Source organism: Polypterus senegalus, chromosome 1 (genome assembly GCF_016835505.1).
Source record: "Polypterus senegalus isolate Bchr_013 chromosome 1, ASM1683550v1, whole genome shotgun sequence".
NCBI classification, from domain to species: domain Eukaryota; kingdom Metazoa; phylum Chordata; class Cladistia; order Polypteriformes; family Polypteridae; genus Polypterus; species Polypterus senegalus.
In genome coordinates, this window is record NC_053154.1 from 114,408,536 (window position 1) to 114,430,332 (window position 21,797).

The following is a 21,797-nucleotide window of genomic DNA, read 5'->3' on the forward strand; positions in this document are numbered from 1 at the left end:
CATTTACATTAAATGGAAAGGTGCATACAGTAGATGCCTCAAATAAATGTATTATATCATCCTTTCCATCTGTGATTTGACTTCTGGTTCCCACTAAAAGAGCCAAGTGATGGCTGCACTGAGTATATGTAAAACGCGGCCTCCTGTTCCTTCTTAGAGCTTCCCAGCAGACATGCCATCAAAAATCAATGTGTAAACAGCATCTCCACTCATCTGTAAAGAGGGATTATAGTTATTTTCTTCAATTCAGACATGGAAGTTTCAGTGATTTAAAACAGCGACTGATCTATTCCTCTCTATAAGCTGTTTATTCCTATGTGAATGTGAAGGCCTATTGACTAGCCCACCTGCTTTAGTACTTGCCCAGCCATGTTGGTGTGTGCGTGTGTTGTTTGTAAAGGCAGATGGGATTTTGCTGCAGATTTTATTTATTTTTTTTCCTTTCAAAGTTATGCAATGAAATTATTGTGGTAAGAATAATTTCCTTTGAAAAGCCAGCTGGCACCTGTTTCCATGTATTGTGAAGCAAATTGCCTTGTTTATTTTTGCGGTATGGCTTTTTTTTTTGTCTTCTGGAAACATGTGCTTCTACAGATTTATTTCTGTAAACCTTATGAAAGTTCACAGTGGTGCAGTGCATGATGAACAGCCCTTTAGCTGATCAAAAAAGGCTAATACACATTTAGTTGATCATCACATATCTCTAATTTACTTTTTTTTTCAGTTTTCTGAAAGGATATAGTTAACAGACACAAACAAGTGTCTGGGCTTCAGTGCCTATGGTTTTGCATTCATTGCTACTCTAATGTTGTGTTTATTTTGGAGGAAAAGGGAGCTGCAGCAATTAGGTGATTTGTCTGATTGATTTGTTTGCAGGAAATCTGAGTTGTGGAGGCGAAGCCAGTACTACTTGTATCTGTTCTTATACAATGAAGAGGAAGTTCATTTGTCATTGAGGCACTACAAGAGAGCATTGTTTAATATTATAAATTCCTTTTTTTTCATGGACTAGCACTCTGTCCAGGGCTGGTTCCTTGCACATGATGCTTCTGGGATAGGCTCCAGGCATCTCTGGATCCTTAGTTGGACTGACTGTATTTCACCAAGTTTTTTATTTTTTATTTATTTTTTTAAGGGCTTATCTTTAACATTTTACACTTATCTCAGCCAAGTGAACCAAGACCCAAGCTGCTTTTAGCACGACTAGCTGATAATATGTCTCTGGATAATGTCCAATTTATAAAGGAATGTCTGCCTTCAGCTCAGTGATTATTCTTAGATTCTCTTTAACAAGTAAGCTGTTAGGTTAATATTAACCGGCAGGGGCAGGCCACCGGGTGTAATAAATTATGACAAATTAAATAGAGACTTAAATAAACACTGCAGATTTACTCTCATTGTCAGATGCAAATTCCAAAAGTATTCTTCAAGTAAAACTAGTAATATATATTTTATTAAATTACTGAATGCACATTTGTGGCTTCAATCAAAAGTATGAAAAATGTGATGCACTGTCTTATTTACAGGTGATTAAACCATTTTCTTAAATTTGTGACCTGGTATGAATAGCTAAAGATGATTAGAAATACCGGCCTAGAGAAGCTGACCTATAATGAGTCTGTTGCTGTCCATGGATGACTCCTACTCTGAATTCATATTGGCTATCAAATCTTCTGCCAGAAGATGCATTTAAGTCAAAAATCAGTATGTACATCTGTAGTCCTCTAGTGATTTTTCTTAATGTGGATTTCTTTCAGGCCCAAAAGAATGAAAGAGAGTCAATTCGGCAAAAGCTGGCACTGGGCAGTTTCTTCGATGATGGCCCAGGAATTTACACAAGCTGCAGCAAGAGTGGAAAGCCAAGCCTGTCTTCACGGTGAGTTCATTTTGATCACCCAAGAAACTACATTACAACTCACAGACAGAGTCCAAGAGTTGTCCTCTGTATAAAATATGTTGTCAAATGATGCCATTATTGAACAGAACCCAAAATTAATTTTAAAAAGTAGAGTTATGGGGTATGGTGATAAAACAATGATATTGGTAATAAAACATTGAATACTAATTCACTACAAATGAATTAACTTTGCTGAGGTGTACCTATCTGATATCATAAATTGCATGTGATAAGGAGTTTTTTTTTTTATTATTAAGCAATAAGATGTAAAATAAAAATATATTTTTAGCAATACATGTACCAGACTTCCAGGATAAATATGTGATCAGCAACCAAGCTTCAGTGACATTCCAAGTAAATATTTCATAATAAACAGTGATATATACATGCAACAGGTTTATGTACAGCTATTGTATGTCAATATGTATCATACCATTTTCACACAATCAATATGTAATCCTCTGTATAATGGTGAGAAATAAACTTTTCTTTTCACTAAAATCTTACAACAGCTTACTTCACAAATTTATAAACACTGTTGTGGTGTCTGTTCTGCAGGCTGAACCTTAGATATTATAAACCTCTATTTTTGCGTTTATAAGCATGTTAGCTCAGTGAAAGGCTACCCTTTTGCACACAAGAAGAGCATGCACTATTTTTGTTTTTTTGAGTTCCAAAGGTTCACAGAAACTACAGAAGAGTAAATATTCAAAATGAAACATGAAATGTTAGTCAATGGAACGTACAGTATTTATATAGGCACAAAATGTTTTGTTGATGCAATGTTACATTGAACATATGGTAATTAATTTCTGTGTATAGCAAAACTTTTGATCCATTTGCTGACATTACGATGATTCTAACTGCATATCCTTATTCTTCAATAAATATTTGCATCATTAACTTCTCCAGCCCTTACAAATCTCACCTCGGCAGCCTACTCTTCCCTATAAATGTGAGATGACCGCAGTTATACAACTCAGAATGAACATTTTACGTAGAACCTCTAGATGGCAGTAAAGGATAACACTTTGCAGTAGGAAGCCTCTGAAGACACTTTTCTTTTAGACTACAGTACACAGATCTGAACCTTTATAAAGGCTAATGTTGATGTGTTGTAGAATGGTGTAACTTAGGGTCAGCAGGATTTACATTATTTTTATAGCATAAGCACTATAACTATACATTTGATTTTCCTCACTGTATACTTTAAATCACAGAGAAATAAAGTTGAAGATCACTCAATGTTAAGGTTTAAGCAGTGTCATTTGCACAATAATGTATCTTTCAACAAAATACTAAGGGTGCATCCTAAAACCTAAAATAACACTTTAAACACAATAATTTTTAAAGAAATAAAAGCACTGCCTTGTCATTTTTATTTTTAATGTTGAGCTTTATACAGTATAACATTCTATTAATTCATAAATATAAATAGTTTTATGTCTGTCTAACTTAAAAAAATAAACTTTCTGGTTGTAACTCTGTAAACTCATTTATAACTGTGAGTGGCCATATATTGCTTTCCAACTTCCACAAATACTGAAAAGCTTCATAGTTAATGGCCTGCATTGGCAGGTTAGGTGGTGGAAATAGGACATTCATGCAGCTAGCAATGTTGTTTTAATATCATTTTAAATGTAAAATAAATGTGGCAAAATATGGGTAAAGTACACCCCAAAGGTAGACTTAAAGATCATAGTTGTGCCAGTAGTAGTATTGTCATGTATACAGAGTACAGCAAAAGTGAATGCCGTGCTCTTCTCATCCTACAGTCATCTCACTTCACACCAGCATAGAGAATAGAGGAGGGGGAGTACAGCATGCTGCTCAGTAAATATATGACACACTACTTATAAAATTGCTAATCAGTATTAAAGTAGTAGTTTGTTTGTCATTTTTTACTGTGGTTACAAAGAAAAGGGTAAACCAGACTAACATTGTACTTCACTAATATCTCAAATAACTATACAAAAAGCTTCAAAGTAATTAGAAAATACATGGAGAAAGGAACAGCTATCTTGGTTTTTCAGTTAAAGAACATTGTGTGTATTTTCAATAGTCAATATAAATACAATAGACGCATATAAAAAGTCAAAAAAGATATTCAGAGGGAAAAGTCAATTTCTGGTTTTACACAGAATATGCCATCCATATTAAAAACATATATATTTTCATACTTTGATTTTGCATCCTTTAATTTGATATGTTATCAAGTCTTATGTGTGTATGTAAGATTCATATAAATAATGGGCAAAAATACAGATCAAGATTGCTTTGAAAATGCTGTAACAACAAATAAACATAAATAAGTACATTAAGGACTGGGATTTGCATGTATTACAATATCATGAGTGCATCAAGAAAGTTAGCATTCTTAAAGGAACAAAGCAACCCTGGTTCTGTGGCAAGAAACACATTTCAGTGGAAGAACCTGACAGAGGATAAGACAGTATCTTATAGGTGACAGTCAAGTCAACTAACTGTGGAGTACAGAGTCATTTTGTTTCACTTTGCCAAAAATGGGGTATGTGTCAGTGCAGTGGAAAGGATGAATGGAGGTCAGAGCTGCAGATGGAGATAGTGAAATTGTAAAGGTGAGTGTGGGTCTGCAGCAGAGATCTGCTCTCAGTCCTTTGCTTTTCATGATAGCGGTGACAGTGGTGACCAGAAAAGTGTTTGAAGGATTGCTCTCATAAAATAGTCTCCTCATATTGATAAAATAGGGATCAAAGGAAAAGATTCTAAAATGGAATTCAATTTTGAAAGTAAAAAGCTTGTACATAAATACAGTAAAGACCAAGGCAATTGAAAGAGGCAAAGGGATAAAAGGGCATGGAAGGGCTGGATGCATGGCCGTTGCTGCATGTGCTGTAAACAGAGAAATGTTAAATACATGGGTTGTCAGACAAGGGTGCACAAAAGATGTTGTAGTGTAAAGGGCAATTTGCATCTGGCAAATGTTTGTAGAAAGTGTGTGAGAGGGTGGAGGATGCTTATATATTAAGTGTAAATTTAGATATCAGCAGTGGAGTTTGTTTTGGAGAAAGGAAAGAAGTTCTGCTACTTGGGTGATATGTTTTGTGAAAACAGACTTGTGGGTACAGAGTGACTACCGGTGTGAGGGAGGCATGGAAGAGTTTCTTGGAGATGTCCCCGATTCTGGCTACTAAATAAGCCTCTCTGCCATTGAAGGATAAAGTTTATTAAAGCTGTGTAAGGGGTAGTATGCTGTTTGGGAGAAAGACTTAGTCCAAGATACTGGAACACGAAACCAAGTTGGAAAAAACAGTGATGACAATGAATATGGCTGTAAAACCGGCAGAGAGAGAGACAGAATAATTATGGAGTGACATATAGTCAGTTTTAGAGGAAGAGTATTAGGGTTGCGATGGGTAGTGTTCTAAGCAGATACAGGACAAGATGTTTTGGGGGTGGTTACTTGAAGAGGGGCACTGTGATGGATGTGTGGGGGTTCAAGGTCAGTCCTACAGGTCGACAGAAAAAACACATGGCTGGAGGTTGTAGCAGATGTCATGAGAAAATTAGTCTTATTTCCACCAGCCCTAAGGCCACATATATTTCTGATTGAAAGAGGGAATAACCAACTAGCCTCTATAAACTTGGAAAATGGCTGTTAAACATGCTGCTACATACAAACCTTCAAGTTATGAACTTTCAAAGATGAGAACATGCATGTCCAACTAATTGAAAAATATTTAAATAAGTGAATTGTACCATATCTTAAAATTTTGAGGAAAAGTGTAAGTTAGTTCTCATGTGTGCCACTTGGCGAATTGCAGAACCCATGTTATTATATCTTACATTCTTAGTCATGTGTGTGCATCATCTATAAATAGTTGTGCTTTTAGCTGTACGTCTGTTTATGTTGAGTTAACACAACTTATTTCAAGCCCAAGATGTCCAGAATTGAGTGTAAAAGCTGCGGTGATGTACTCCTAAGAAGTGATAGGCAATAACGATGAAAACAAAAGTGAAAATAATTGAGAAAGTAGAGAGAGATGAAAAGGTGGTTGTCATCGCTCGTTCGTATTACATGAACTGTTTAACCATTCGCACGATTCTAAAGAACAAGGATAAGATCATGGAACATGGTTCATGGAACATATTTTTGCTACGTATCCTAGGTCGCTAGCCATAAGCAAGTCTACTGATATCAGCTGACTGAAAACATGGAAAAAAAAACTTGGTTGTTTGTTGTTAAAATGCACTCCAAATCAATGCAAAAATACTGTACATAAATAATATGTGGGTCACAGGCTTGCCCAAGAGAGAATAAGGCGAGTCCAGATTTCTAAAAGAAGATCAGTTTTAACGTTAACTCAAAGTTATCCAAATGGGAGCTGTCTGTTCAGTACTCTCAGAAACCCCAGGATGTAGACAGTGATGCTGTCATAATTTTGCAGTCGCTGTCATCTCAGTTTAAAAGAGTAGACAGACTTCATGCACAAGTGAGAGAACAGCAAGTGAGCAAACAGCCAAGTCAGCGGCCAGTTTTAAATGTTCCCTGTATCAACCAGCGGGCGAAAGAGGCATTATGCAACAAGCCTCTGAAAACTTGCAGTTGCCCCAGCTGTTGACAACCAATCCATGCTTGCATTAACAGTTTCAGCGCACAGTGCAGTTGGGGGGTTGTCTTGGTATCAAAAATCTTCCAGTAAATCTCACAGTAGCGATACGCAAATCTACTGTACCGAGATCAGCTGGTGGAAAACAATGGAAATAAAAAAAAAAACTTTCAGTTGTTTGTTGTTGAAATACACTAGACATCTATAACAAAAATACAAATATTCACTTTTAAAAGCACTTTCTTGTGTACAAATAGCTGTACATGGACATATTTTCTATAGGAGTTGAGGATTGGGTGTCTAGGCTAACGTTGCTGGACTTACAAACAAATTGGACTTGCAAACGCACCTTCGGAATGGAACTCATTCATATGCAGGAAACACTTTCTGTACTGGGATTACTTTAAATGGTTGCTCCTAGACTTGCTTCTTTTTCTCAGGCCATATGCTGTCAGTTTTATTTTTATCTCTTGTGATTCCCTTCTAGTTCAGTGTACTGTCCATTTATGTATAACATTAGTTTGCATTAGGATTATTTGAATTGTTAGCTTGACTTCGTATTTCACTTACAGTATATGCTGACAATACCAAGTTTTTTAAGATGATCACCTATGGATACACATCCATCAGAATCACTGACTACTTCAATGATACTAGTGCGAAAATGGATGTTGACTTACTAGCACTGAATACTTACATAGCAGGACTACTTCTGTGCTATCTCTGTCTCAACACAAGACACTCTACACCATTTCATTGAATCTTACTTCACCTACTTACCCTCATGTGCTTTGACATTTCTTGACTGATGTCTAAACATAATGTAGATAAGCAAAAAAACACTGCTTGAGTCCAATCTTACCTCCTTTCCACAGCAGCAAAATGTTTTAATTCATGTCTTCATTTCCTTTCATTTGAATTACCAGATCTTTTTTCAATGGTCTTCCTGCACCATATATTAAAAGATTTACAGCATTTTTAAAATGCTGGTGCTGCCATAGCTTCTAATCTGAACATTTTCTTTGAACACAACATAGTTTAGCTAGCTTTGCTGTACTGGCTTCCTGTCCACTATCAACTTGTCTTCAGAACTCTGATATTGATTTACAAAGCTGTAAGATCCAACAGTCTAGACAACATGTATGACTAAATATCTCAAACCAACCCTTCAACAACAACAACAACAACCACATTTATTTATATAGCACATTTTCATACAAACAGTAGCTCAAAGTGCTTTACATAATAAAGAATAGAAAAAAGACACAATAAGAAAACAAAATAAATCAACATTAATTAACATCGAATAAGAGTAAGGTTCAATGGCCAGGGGGGACAGAAAAAACAAAAAAACTCCAGACGGCTATAGAAAAAATAAAATCTGTAGGGATTCCAGACCATGAGACCGCCCAGTCCCCTCTGGGCATTCTACCTAACATAAATGAAACAGTCCTCTTTGGATTTAGGATTCTCACGGAAGGGCTTGTTGATGATGGTCATGTAGACTTCTGCCTTTAAATCCATCCATCATTGTTGGAGCATCATGAAGCTTTGAGTAGGTGGAGGTGGCGCAGGCCACCACCACAAGGAAACCGGAAAAAGAAACAGAAAAGAGAGTAGGGGTCAGTACGGATTTTAGAGCCACCATGAATAGTTATTATGATGAATTGAACATACAGAGTATCAGGATTAAGTTAAAGTGAAGTTATATAAAGGCCATGTTAAAGTAGTGTGTTTTTAGCAGTGTTTTAAACTGCTCTACTGCATTAGGATGGCGAATTCCTATTGGCAGGCTATTCCAGATTTTAGGTGCATAGCAGCAGAAGGCCGCCTCACCACTTCTTTTAAGTTTTGTTCTTGGAATTCTAAGGAGACCTTCATTTGAGGATCTAAGGTTAAGATTTGGAATATAAGATGTCAGACATTCCGATATATAAGATGGGACGAGATTATTTAAGGCTTTATAAACCATAAGCAGAATTTTAAAGTCAATCCTGAATGACACAGGTAACCAGTGTAGTGACATTAAAACTGGAGAAATGTGTTCAGATTTTCTTTTCCTAGTTAGGATTCTAGCAGCTGCATTCTGCACTAGTTGCAAACGATTTATGACATCTGAGGCCTTATCACACTGGCCTTCTTACTTTCCCAAGACTACTTAAGAATCTTTACAGTAACAACACATTGAGCTTTGTGGACTTGTCTCTAGCTATCACATTTCCTAGATCTGCCCTTTAAGCTCTCAGTATTAAAGTGTAAATAATACCTGATAACAAACTTTCTTTCCCTTGCATCTTTCACTGTATCAGTCTAGGTATTTAGAATTTTTTTTTGTTTTTATCTTTAAGACAAACTTTGACATAGCCTCTCCTCTCTTTTGTTATATATATCTTGGAATTTTACAATTCATTAGTAAACTTACAATTCTTAATTCGAAAAAACTATTTGGAATCTTTCACTATGTAGTAAATAACTATCATACACCAGTATTTACTTGTAATCTGAAATGAATTAAATGAGCCTATATTCATGTTTTTGAGAATATTTATAATATAAAGCTGAAAATGTTATTTTTGGAAAACTTTAGGACATAAGCTGTTACAGTTACTTCCAATGAAGACGAAACTACTATTGGGAGCAGACTGTATTTGTCAGGAACAGAGGCATATTATTTTAATTTAGAGTATGTCACTGTTTTATGGAAATTCCAAGTTTCTTTTTCTGCACAAGTAGAAAAAAAAGTTGTAATATGCTGGCATTTCAAATCTTAAATTATGTGTGTTTCAAGTATTGTACTTTAATCTTTATTCTTAATAAATATTACAAATATGTCTACATTATTATTTAAACAGAAATGGAACACTTGGGGCTCTTAGCTTTAGAATTCCATTATGAAAATAATTTCTTCAATTAGATGGAAATTAAAATAGTTGCCTATGTTTATATATTTATGTATTTTTGAAACAGTATGTTTTAAATGCAGCATATCAATCTCATTCCATTAGTATACTTTTTTTACAATGTACTGACAAACCTATTAATGTGTCACAGATACTGTAAATAATCTTTATTTTAACACTAGCAAGTCCTATGCTACTAAGGAAATTCGACAGACAGAAATCATAAGTTAACGTAAGTGACAAGATGCAGAAAATTAATTTAAACTGGTTCATTTTTTGCTGTCTCATATAATTGGGTGCATTTTTTACAAGATTAATTTCTTCAGCACTGTTAATAGATCTATTCATTTATACTCAGGGTGGTTCAATTCATTGACAGAGATTATAAAACTGGAAATGCTAGTAAGGAATGGGTGTAATTTTACACATGGTAAACTCCTTCACTGCAAAACCATCCTAGCATTTGCTGAAAACAGTTTAGCTATAAATTTAAATAGGTACAGACAGTCCCACACAAAAGTATGTTTACTCCATCAGTGTTTACGATATGTAGTGTAAGAGTTTGAAGTTAATAGTAAAGTTTGAAATTAATTGAGCACTGCAATGAATATATGTGCAGATATAAAGAAATTTGGATCAGTTGGGCAAAATAAAACTTTAAAACACTTATTAAACATGAATATTAGTTCTCATTAAGAAGTCAGTTTTTTTGCCTGGAGTTCAATATTGAGAGAGAAAACTGAGTGACAGATATCAAGAGAGAGTTTTAATAACAGTTAGCCACATTGTTTTAGACAGACTTAGAGGAACAAGTAGTTGCCTACCCAGGCATATGTTATATCTTCCTCTTTTGGCTGCTCCCGTTAGGGGTTGCCACAGCGGATCATCTTCTTCCATATCTTTCTGTCCTCTGCATCTTGTTCTGTTACACCCATCACCTGCATGCCCTCTCTCACCACATCCATAAACCTTCGTTTAGGCCTTCTTCTTTTCCTCTTCCCTGGCAGCTCTATCCTTAGCATCCTTCTCCCAATATACCCAGCTTCTCTCCTCTGCACATGTCCAAACCAATGCAATCTTGCCTCTCAGACTTTGTCTCCCAATGGTCTAACTTGTGCTGACCCTCTAATGTGCTCATTTCTAATCCTATCCATACTTGTCACACCCAGTGCAAATGTTATCATCTTTGACTCTGCTACCTCCAGTTCTGTCTCCTGTTTTCTGGTCAGTGCCACCGTCTCCAACCCATATAACATAGCTGGTCTCACTACTGTCCTGTAGACCTTCCTTTTCACTCTTGCTGATACCCGTCTGTCACAAATTACTCCTGACACTCTTCTCCACCCATTCTACCCTGCCTGCACTCTCTTTTTCACCTCTCTTACACAATCCCCATTACTCTGTACTGTTGATCCCAAGTATTTAAACTCATCTACCTTCGCCAACTCTACTCCCTGCATCCTCACCATTCCACTGACCTCTCTCTCATTTACACACATGTATTTTGCTTTGTTCCTACTGACCTTCATTCCTCTCCTCTCTGGAGCATATCTCCACCTCTCCAGGGTCTCTTCAACCTGTTCCCTACTATCGCTACAGATCACAATGTCATCAGCAAACATCATAGTCCACGGGGACTCCTGTCTAATCTTGTCTGTCAACCTGTCCATCACCATTGCAAATAAGAAAGGGCTCAGAGCCGATGTAATCCCACCTCCACGTTCAATGCATCCGTTACTCCTACCGCAGACCTCACCACTGTCACACTTCCCTTGTACATATCCTGTACAACTCTTACGTACTTCTCTGCTACTCCCGACTTCCTCATACAATACCACAGCTCCTCTCGAGGCACCCTGTCATATGCTTTCTCCAGGTCCACAAAGACGCAATGCAACTCCTTCTGGCCTTCTCCATCAACATCCTCAGAGCAAACATTGCATCTGTGGTGCTCCTTCTTGGCATGAAACCATACTGCTGCTCACTAATCATCACCTCACTTCTTAACTGAACTTCCACTACTCTTTCCCATTACTTCATGCTGTGGCTCATCAATTTTATTCCCCTGTAGTTACTGCAGTCCTGCACATCCCCCTTATTCTTAAATATCGGCACCAGTACACTTCTTCTCCACCCCTCAGGCATCCTCTCACTTTCCAAGATTCCATTAAACAATCTGTTTTAAAACGTCACTGCCATCTCTCCTAAACACCTCCATGCTTCCACAGGTATGTCATCTGGACCAACGGCCTTTCCATTTTCAAGGCTTGAGTTGCCTTGAAAGTTTACATATTGTAATCTTTTTAGTTAGCCAATGAAAGGTGTAATTTTGCTTGACATCTCATTAAAAGCCATCTGTGCAATTATTATGTAACATGAAAACCAACAGCGGTTTTGTAATTATTGACTTTTCGATACTCGTGTGTCAAAATTGTTTCAGTTTATGTGTGATGTTTAACTAACACAAAATTAAAAACATTTATATGTATCTCTGCCCATACCTGACACCTAAATGAAAGAACATAAAACAAAAAATTGGCTCAATTATTTTCTTCTGTTTGTTTTGGCAGTCTTCAAAGTGGGATGAACCTGCAGATCTGCTTTGTGAATGACAGTGGGAGCGACAAAGACAGTGATGCAGATGATAGCAAGACTGAAACAAGCCTCGATACCCCTCTCTCCCCGATGGTACAGATAAATATTTATTTTTTTTTTTTATTCAGAAAAGGAGCAGGTTTGGACAGATTGATTAGAAACACAAAATAACAATTCCTGGATCTTGTACTTAGATATGAAGAGAAATTATCTGGACCCCATGCTTGTTCCGAGTTGTCATACTGAAGACTGCCATGCTTTCTAAATCTATCAATGTTTTCATTTTTAAGTAAAGGTTCATAAGGTTATTGTTGTCATAGGTAAATAGTACATTATGCAGGTTAAAGACGTGATATGAAACATCAAGCGCTGCAGGTTCATATCTGGTCTGAGCTACACACATGTCCTACTTATATTATGTTTGTTCAAATTCAAAATGTGCATTAAATGTGAATGCTGCTGACCAAGAAATGTGATATGTAAAATAAAACCTGTTTATAGTATTGCCCTGTTTCTGTTAACATTTTCAGAAAATATGTGTTGCTATACCTCCTGGGATCTAAGTTACTTTACTAGGGTGTTCACTGTAGGAGGTTTGTGTGTTTTGTCACTTTCTGCCACAAGTATTATCTGGTCAGTTTATAAAATAGTGATGAACTTGCCCTTTTTTGAACGGAGAATAGGTGAAAAGGCACACTTAGCCATTTTAATTGAGATGCTGTTTTTCTTAGAATGAAAACAGACATTAACTTGTAACTTTGTACCCAGCCAATTTGCACAGTTTATTCTGCTTCTTCAGTTTCATCAAGGAGTTTCATTCTATGTCATTCTCTAAATAGAAGTAATAATAGGAATAATTATTACAGTAACGGTATGAGCATCAGATGTACCAAAGACAAGTTACAAAAAATCCTTTATTATTATTATTATTATTATTATTATTATTATTATACAGTGCTAAAATTTATTTCTCTTGGTTCCCTTTTGTTCTTAGAAAAAAAAATTACTTTAAGCTTGTTAAAGATAAATTCATGAAAGAGCTTCTTGGGTAATAGCTATGAAAGAGTATACTGCTCAGATCTGCTCACCAAAAAGCATTCTTAGCCTCAGCTGCTCTCTTGCTATAAAATCAAGATGTATTAATATATCATAGTGCATTGCATACAAATTCAGCTTTATATATTGATGGAGTCATGAACATATTTAAAGAAAAGGTTCTCATGAAATTTACTTATCTGCTCAATTAAAAGCTCAGACCTCAGCTCTTTCAGTCTTCCCTGACATCTCAAAACTGGCAGCCTACTAGTTCTTCCCTTGATTTTCCTTAACAGTTTCATTGCCTTCCTGTAACATGGAGACATATAGGTAAAGTATATACCATATTGCAGATTAGGTCACTAAGTTATTTACGTTATACAGTATAACTGAATGCGAGAATCTCTAGACTCTAGCCTAACAGCTTTTGAATTGTAGCCCATGTCCACTTATTACCTTGTTTTTTCTTCCTCAGAGCAAACAAAGCTCATCATACTCTGACCGTGATACTACTGAAGAGGACTCTGAGTCTCTGGAAGACATGGATTTCCTCACCAGGCAGAAGAAACTACAGGCTGAGGCCAAGATGGCTCTGGCTATGGCTAAGCCAATGGCCAAGATGCAGGTGGAGGTGGAAAAACAAAACCGAAAGAAGTCTCCGGTGGCTGACCTTGTAAGTACTGAAAATGGTTTAAATCTTTAAAGATGGTTTTAGTGGTGATTGCACAGTGCATTTTTTTTTAAATTCTCTATTTGCTTTAAGTTCCGCAGTGCTTGTACCCTAGAACAATGTACAATGTACTGGATAAAACAGGAAATAAAAAGGTGGACAGAAGTTAGTACAAAGAAAGAAATCATGTCTACATAAAAAAGAAAAAGAAAAAAATCTTGGAACTCACCAGTTATCTGGTGATGTTATAATGAGTTGTCCACATATTTTCTTAAAAAATTACTTATGATTCAGACATAGTACTATTAGTGCTCTTTTTTTATAATATCTAGTTAATTTTTACTACTATTGATTCAACCATACTTTATGTTCACTGTTATTTTAACGATGTAGAGATGGGGAGTTTCCAGTGTTTTTCAACTTATTTTTTATCTATAGCCACAATCAACAATCAAGTAAAACTCCACATGAAATGAAGGTTCACCTTGTTTTAGCTTCTTATAAAAATAACCTATTTTAGTAGTCATTTTATACTTTTCACACTGAAGGTCCCATCGTCACTTTTTTTATAAGTTAGTGTTTTCACATATAATATCACAAAGTACTGACAGTAATACTTTTATCAATATAGAAACTCAAATCTACACCCTGGTAATCAAACGCTGGTACAAAATTACATGAAATCTTTCTTCTTTTATTACTGCCATGTGCATGACTTTACTTTGCATAACCTCAGACTATATATAAAGATAGCATAACTGAAAATAAAATTCTAAAACCCAATTATTCTCATTAAGGGTCATGGTAGATGCTTCCTACACTGTAAGCACTGGCTTTCAGAAACCAATTATTAAGAATTCAGCCATATGAGAATGATATGTTATTACTTAAAACATTTGTTCAAACCAACAGTGTTAAAACAGTCTACATAGCCATCATGTACTAAAAGTCGAAATGTTCCTTTCTTAAATAAAATACAATAGAATAATAGCTAATTAAATGATTAATGTGATAAGCAGGAACATTTTATGTAATTAACTGTATGTTTCAACTTTAAGCTCAGTAAGTCATGACTTTTGTCGAAACCCCTAAGTAATGTGTAGGATAAATAGCATGTTAGTATATACAGTATGGGTTAAAACTTTTCTATGGTATGATGTCAGTTTCAGATGACATCTATTGTACTGCATTTGCCATTTCAGATGCTTCTCATTCACTTCTGTTTCCCATGAAAGAAAGGCAGAACACATTTGATTGTGATTGTCCCAGTATTCCTGTCATAGAGAGAAGTATTTGACAAGAAGGAACATTCTTTTTATTAAACATACAAACTCAATGCAATAAAGCGTGTGATGATTTAATTGGTGTTTTTGACCTATAACCTCTTCCTGTATGTTGTGTAAATGTATGATTATTGAAGAATTCTGCCCTTCTGAAATCTTAAAAAGTCACCCTCAATAAAGTACCCATATGAACTTCATTACTTCTGACAGCCATGCACTACTGGATCTACAATCAGTCAGCAACAGTGTGGCAGAATATAAATTATAGAGTGACGTTTCTTGAATAAATAAAGATCCTACTGTGTATTTATTTATGTGTACAGTATAAATAAAGTACACCTATATAAAAACCAAATGCACGGATGGGAGGTAAAAAACAAATATTTGTCAGAAAAGAGAAAACCAAGACACCATGACTCTATATAAACAAATATGCTATTGTGAATGTGAATTGCTTTTCTTTCTCCTTTGATTTTTTGCCAATGTCTCATTTTGCTGAGAACAAATACTAAAAAAAGTAAGATCCTTAAACAAAAATAAAATAAAATTTTTTGTTTGTTTACGCTTTTAAAGATAATTACCTAAAAGATGAAAAAGAGTTTGATTTGAGAAGAGCCAGGAAAGTAGTAGAACATATGTATACAAGGCCCTGAAAATATGTTCATAAGATACCATGATGTAGGAGTAGGAGAAAACACTGAGAAAGGTCAAGAACCATATACATGTACATAGTAGCCAGTCTCCTCAAGCTTTTCCCCTGCTCAGAAAGTGTAGGAATAGTTGATGCTGCAGTGAATGGGGCTATCCTCCTTTAGTGTAAGAATGTTAGTCGCGATGAAGAAGCAATCATGATAAGAACTGGGAAGTAACAAATGTGAACATAAGTGAGAAAGTCTTGCTTACTGGAGTCATAGCTTGATAGTAAATTCTGCTGGACACTCTGTACAGCATTTAAAAAAAAATAAAATACATGAACACATTGTACATTGTGATGAGGTGATCTGTTGGAAAGAGGCTGCTGAAAGCAAAGTCCTGTTAATAAAACATAGGATAAAATACAGAAACGTGTACAAGAGAAAAAGAATCATACTGGCAAGGGAGAATACAACTGAAAATGACAGTATATGGTGGTAGGGACTCCAACAACATGTTTTTTATTATTTTAAAATGAAAGTATTTTGCTTGCTTTTATATTTTGGTGTTTTCCAGGTTTGGGGAGCTGCGACAACAGCATCCACTCCTGTTAGAACATGTGAACCTTTTTATTTTGTTTGTGGATTTTCTGCTTGAATTTATTTTTTTATTTATAATTTTGAAAATATAGCAACTAATAAAGTAACAAGGTTATTGCCAAGATATATTTCTTATATTAGAATTTAAAAATTAAGTAGACTATGGTTTTCTTATTGAATATATTATATTACCCCAACATGTAGTTTAATTTTCTTTGTCTAATAGTAACTGTATTATAAAATATAATGTGCAATGCATCTGGTTTCCTTTGCTTGCATAAATTTTACTATTTATAGTATATTGATTATAAGTCTGCCATCTCTTGAATAGTCAAAAATTAAAATTTCTCTGGTAGCAAAAATATTCAACAGCTAAGCAGAAACAAATATTTTATCCTTAAAGAAAAGCAGTAAGTAAAACAAACATGAATCAATATTAAAACTTTCTTTGTGAAAAAAACTGTGTTGCTGTAAATTTACATTTACAGATTATGCAGTTATTATTTATGAGTTTTTCTATACGTTTCTTTTCTGTGTTTATTATAGTTAAATCACAAAAACTGAAAAATGATTACCTGTTTTATTTTTAAAGTATAATAAAAATAACAGCTAAAACAAATTAAAGCTTCCAGGACAAATGTATGACATACACCCTTCTGCAATGTAATACTTCAGCCCCTTGAAGTACTGTGTAACAGATTATCTTAAAGTGATTACAGATCATTGCTTTCACAATTAACCGTTTCTGTTTTGTTTAAAAGGGGAATTCTTAAAATAGATTTGTCAACTTTTAAAAATGAAATAATTACTTAATATTAGCATTTTGACTATGTGCTAATTTCTAATTTTATTTTCTGTTTTTTCAAAGTTCACACGGGTAAAAATTATACTCTTTTGTGTGTTTTCATTTCCAAATATAAATATTCATAATAAGTTTTTCCCCTTTTTTAGCTGCCACATATGCCTCATATAAGTGAATGCTTAATGAAGAGAAGTCTGAAGCCCACTGACCTGAGGGATATGACAATTGGTCAACTACAAGTTATAGTCAATGATCTCCACTCACAGATTGAAAGTAAGTTTTGTATTTTTAAAAAGAAATGCTTTTATACAGAGACAAACAGTATTTCTTGAAGTTTGCTTGCTTCCTACCAAAAAACATATATTGTATTGTTTTGGGTGAACATGCAGAGTAGTAGGTTTGTAGTTGAATGCTTACCTCTATGAACTTTGTTACATATAACAGCACTGATCTACAGGCAATAAAATCACAAAATCAGCAAAGGGACTCCTTATCTACTTAACAAGTAGAATGAGACATCCCCCTAAATTCAAATCCCCTTTGAGATTCTAAGATGAATCTCAACAATACAAGAACTATACTTGCTGAACTCTGTCACGCACCCAAATTGGATTATCTGGCACAAGAAAATTTGAGAAAGGACTTTCTCATGGAAGGACAGTAAAGGTTACAGTATTGGTATGTGTTAGGGTTGGCCTTTCAGGCATTTCTCCAACGATACTTCAAGGATGCTACGAGGTATATTTTTATTTACATAATTTTATTCATTGGTTGTTCAATCAAATGGTCGAAGGTTCAAATTTTTTTCTTAATTTTACCAATTTTTCATCATTTATATACAAATTTGGCAAAATACTCTCTTCAGTGGATAAAGTGTTGGGCTTTTTAAGGAAAGATTGAGGGTCAATTCTGTAATAGGCAAACATACATTTCTAGTACTTCACACGTGTAAGGTTTCACTATAGTTAAGATTTTCAGAAATGAGAAATGAACATGAATAAATGTTACGTTTCACTTTAAGTTCATAGGTTCAGTTTCATTCTCTTGCTAGTGTCATTCCTGTCAAAGCACCATCCCACCCAAGTCAAGTTTTTGTAATGTGCCGTGGACTGCGGAGTATTAGGATGGCTAAAAAATATATTAAAAAAAGATTTTTAAGTGACACCATTTTATCTATAATAATAAAAGGCAAAGCCCTCACTGACTGACTGACTGACTCACTGACTCTAATTCTCCAACTTCCCATGTAGGTAGAAAGCTGAAATTTGGCAGGCTTATTCCTTACAGTTTACTTACAAAAGTTAAGCAGGTTTCATTTCGAAATTCTACACGTAACGGTCATAACGGTCGACAACGTCCGCCATGTTGAACTTTCTTATTTATGGCCCCATCTTCACGAAATTTGTTAGGCGGCTTCACTGTGCTAACCGAAACCAATGTACTTACTTATTTCGATGGTATGACGCCACTGTCGGCCGCCATATTGAACTTTCCAACGTCACCAATTTTCAAACTTCCCGTGTAGGTAGAAGGCTGACCCCATCTTCACGAAATTTGGTAGGTGGCTTCCCTGCGCTAACCAAAACCGATACGTACTTATTTCAGTGGTATGACGCCACTGTCGGCCGCCATATTGAATTTTCCAAACGTTACTAATTCTCCAACTTCCCGTGTAGGTAGAAGGCTGAAATTTGGCAGGCTCATTCCTTACAGCTTACTTACAAAAGTTAAGCAGGTTTAATTTCGAAAATCTACGAGTAATGGTCATAACAGTCAAAAACGTCCACCATGTTAAACTTTCTTATTTATGAGCCCATCTTCTCGAAATTTGGTAGGCGGCTTCCCTGCACTAACCGAAACCAATGTACGTACTTATTTCGGTGGTATAATGCCACTGTCGGCCGCCATATTGAACTTTTCAACAGTCTTTGTTACTTATGGGCCCATCTTTAAGAAATTTGGTACACGGGTTCCCAACGCTAACTGAATCCTACTTACGTACATATATACGTCCATAGCCTGCAGCTCGGTCACCGTGTGAGCCTCCCACGTGTGAGCCTCCCACTATATAAGGCCGTCCGTCGCTCCAGTGTCTACATTCCCTTCCTTGCTTCGCCACGGGATTCACGTCTCCCTACTGATAACTACAGCCTTTTTGTTTAATCCACGGCTTTTCCGCTGTTTTATTGTTTGTTTATTACAATTATAGTTATTGTGTAGGTATTCTACACTTACTTTACATTGCTCAGGTACCCATTTCCTTTATCATTCCAACCCCCATTACCATGTCTATCGAGATGAACACTATCGATCAAAGAACTATCACTTACCAAGTGGTTTCCATGCCCAGAGATACCACCTACCTTTTCCATTCTCTTTGTTACAAATTGCACGGCCATATCAGGCTCAGTCTTGATATCCGGAGGAACATTGTGTCTTATGTATTGAATGACTGGGACAGGTTCAAGGTGTGGACTGATGACGGTACAGGAGATAATTATACTACACAGGAGCACTATAAGAGTGAAATGCTTAAGCCCTTCACCTATGGTTCTGCATGTGAGTTGATGGCTGCCGCTGAATTGTTCGGTTGTCACTTTCAAGTGTACCGAAATGGCCAAATATTTTACACCTTTCGACAACCGCCAATGCCTCTTAAACATCTTAGATTCACAGGTGACGATTTCAGTAGTGGACACTTTGATGTTTATGAATGTTTAAACTCTCAAAAGCTGGATGTGATTTTATCGCTGAAACCGGTTGTGTGCTTACAACGCTTGACAGATGCTGAATGTCACTTCAACACAACAAATCCTGCAAATACTGTCATAGTTGAAACAAACCATGAAACTCAAACTGATTATGACAGCAGCAATCCAAGCTGTGAGATTTGAGACAAGATTACTGTTTACATGGCCAACTGTAAGTTGCATGCTCAAGAGTAAGCTCAGCGCACAGCTTGGTCATGTTACAACCGGAGGGCCGAACTGACAACGTGGTATACAAAGAGATCCTTACCAAATAATTATTGGCATATTTTCCCTCAGTTTAAAAAGGTTAAATTTTCTTCTGAATAAAAATTTTAATGCAGTACTTCGCCGCTGCGAAGCGTGGGTATTTTGCTAAAAAATAATAATAAATTAAAGTAAAAAATATATATTTTTTCTTGTACTAAGAATTTGTTGGTCATATGTGACTAACAATAAAATCGTGCGGCACCCATAAAATTATTAATTTAATTCAATTGAAATGTTTACAGACAATGATTTCTCGAAATGTTCCTGAGCCATTGCAGCAATTTCTGTGACAGAATCATCCCTGTTTTTTAATGCAGTGGAGCCTGAGGGCCCAAATATCACAGGCATCCAATACTGATTTTCAGCCTTGTCCTGTGCGCACAGAGATTTTTGTACTGTACATGATGTAGATGATGAGATATTCAAAAACGATTGCAATTTTATGTTGAGGAACATTATTCTGAAATTGTTCTACAATTTGTAGACACAGTTTTTTGCACATTGGTAAGCTCTGGCCATCTTTACTTCTAAGTGACTCTCCCCCTGTAAGATGCTCTTTTTATACCCAATCATGTTACTGACCTGTTGCCAGTTAACCTAATTAGTTACAAACTGTTCCTCCAGCTGTTTCTTTTTAGTACCACTTACTTTTCCAGTCTTTTTTATTCCAGCAAAAGTGAGAGAAGGATAAACAAAGGGTTCAAGCACAATCAATACAGAAATAATCAAAATAAAAATGCTAATACTTCTGGGCCTAACTGTGTAAGGTCATGTGTCCCAGCCTAACGTCTTAAGCATCCCACTGTCCACTCCAACTCTCGTTATCTCATCAGCCAAGCCTTTTGTCGACTCTGAAATTGCAGGTCTTATAACCAAAAGGAGCTTTTAAGCTCCAGTACTGAACTACTTCTGGGTGCTCCATTGGAAGCCCTTCTTGGGTCCTGGGAATAAAGCTGTGAGGCTTTGGGGCTAAAGTTCTTCCTAGCAGCCTAAAATTCTATACTTTTGCCACACCTTACTGTGCCTTAGCTACATATTACCCTCTAGCATTTTGAGGAATTCCACATAAACTAATACTAAGGTCCATAGTTTTGAAAGACCCAGTTTCATTCTGGTAACACCCATTGCTGACTATGAAATGTGAATTTCCTTTACTATTATATACCATTTGTTTACTGTTGAATTCACTATTTGTGTTTACAGAAATGTTTTGTGTATATCAGTATAACATTGGAACTATATTATTTTAAATATAATTTACATTTCCTTTTAAATGTATAAAAAGATAATGACCAAAGTCTGAAAAAAACAAAACAAACATCAACTGTTTAACCCTTGTAAAACTGATCTAGAATGATACTGCATATACTGTATAAGTGTCAGAAAATCTAGTTCATGTTGTTAAACTTTAGAAGCCAAAATAGCCAGTCAAGCATATCATCAGACACAAAGCTTGATAGGATCAGCCATAAAACAGGGTTGTTTTTGACATCTACTGTATATCTAATGAATGAAAAAGAATGGCTATCAAAATAAATCACATGGCAGAATATGTATTCTATTTATGGTCTTGCTTTCTGAAGTAATGTCATTCTGATGACAAGACCAAGAAAACTGGATGAGAATTTGACTGAATATATGCTGACTGGTATTACAGTCTAAGTAGTGCCATTCTGAATGAAGATCAGCATCATTCAGTTAGCAAATAAAAACACTGGAAAAAGAAGTAACATCAAATAATTATATCAGCCTTCACTTTGGAAGATCATTATATGGA

General features: G+C 35.7%; 1 protein-coding gene across 9 annotated transcripts in view; it reads left to right on the forward strand.

Annotated features, from left to right (window-relative positions):
- The window catches only part of schip1 (schwannomin interacting protein 1), a 1,049,948-nt gene that overhangs the window by 1,014,320 nt on the left and 13,831 nt on the right, over positions 1-21,797 (forward strand). For all 9 annotated transcript variants that reach the window (XM_039756460.1, XM_039756470.1, XM_039756476.1 and 6 more), the window contains 4 exons: positions 1,758-1,876; positions 11,957-12,074; positions 13,492-13,689; positions 17,153-17,276. In XM_039756460.1, the coding sequence (XP_039612394.1) occupies positions 1,758-1,876; positions 11,957-12,074; positions 13,492-13,689; positions 17,153-17,276 (559 nt within the window). The remainder of the gene's footprint in view (positions 1-1,757; positions 1,877-11,956; positions 12,075-13,491; positions 13,690-17,152; positions 17,277-21,797) is intronic.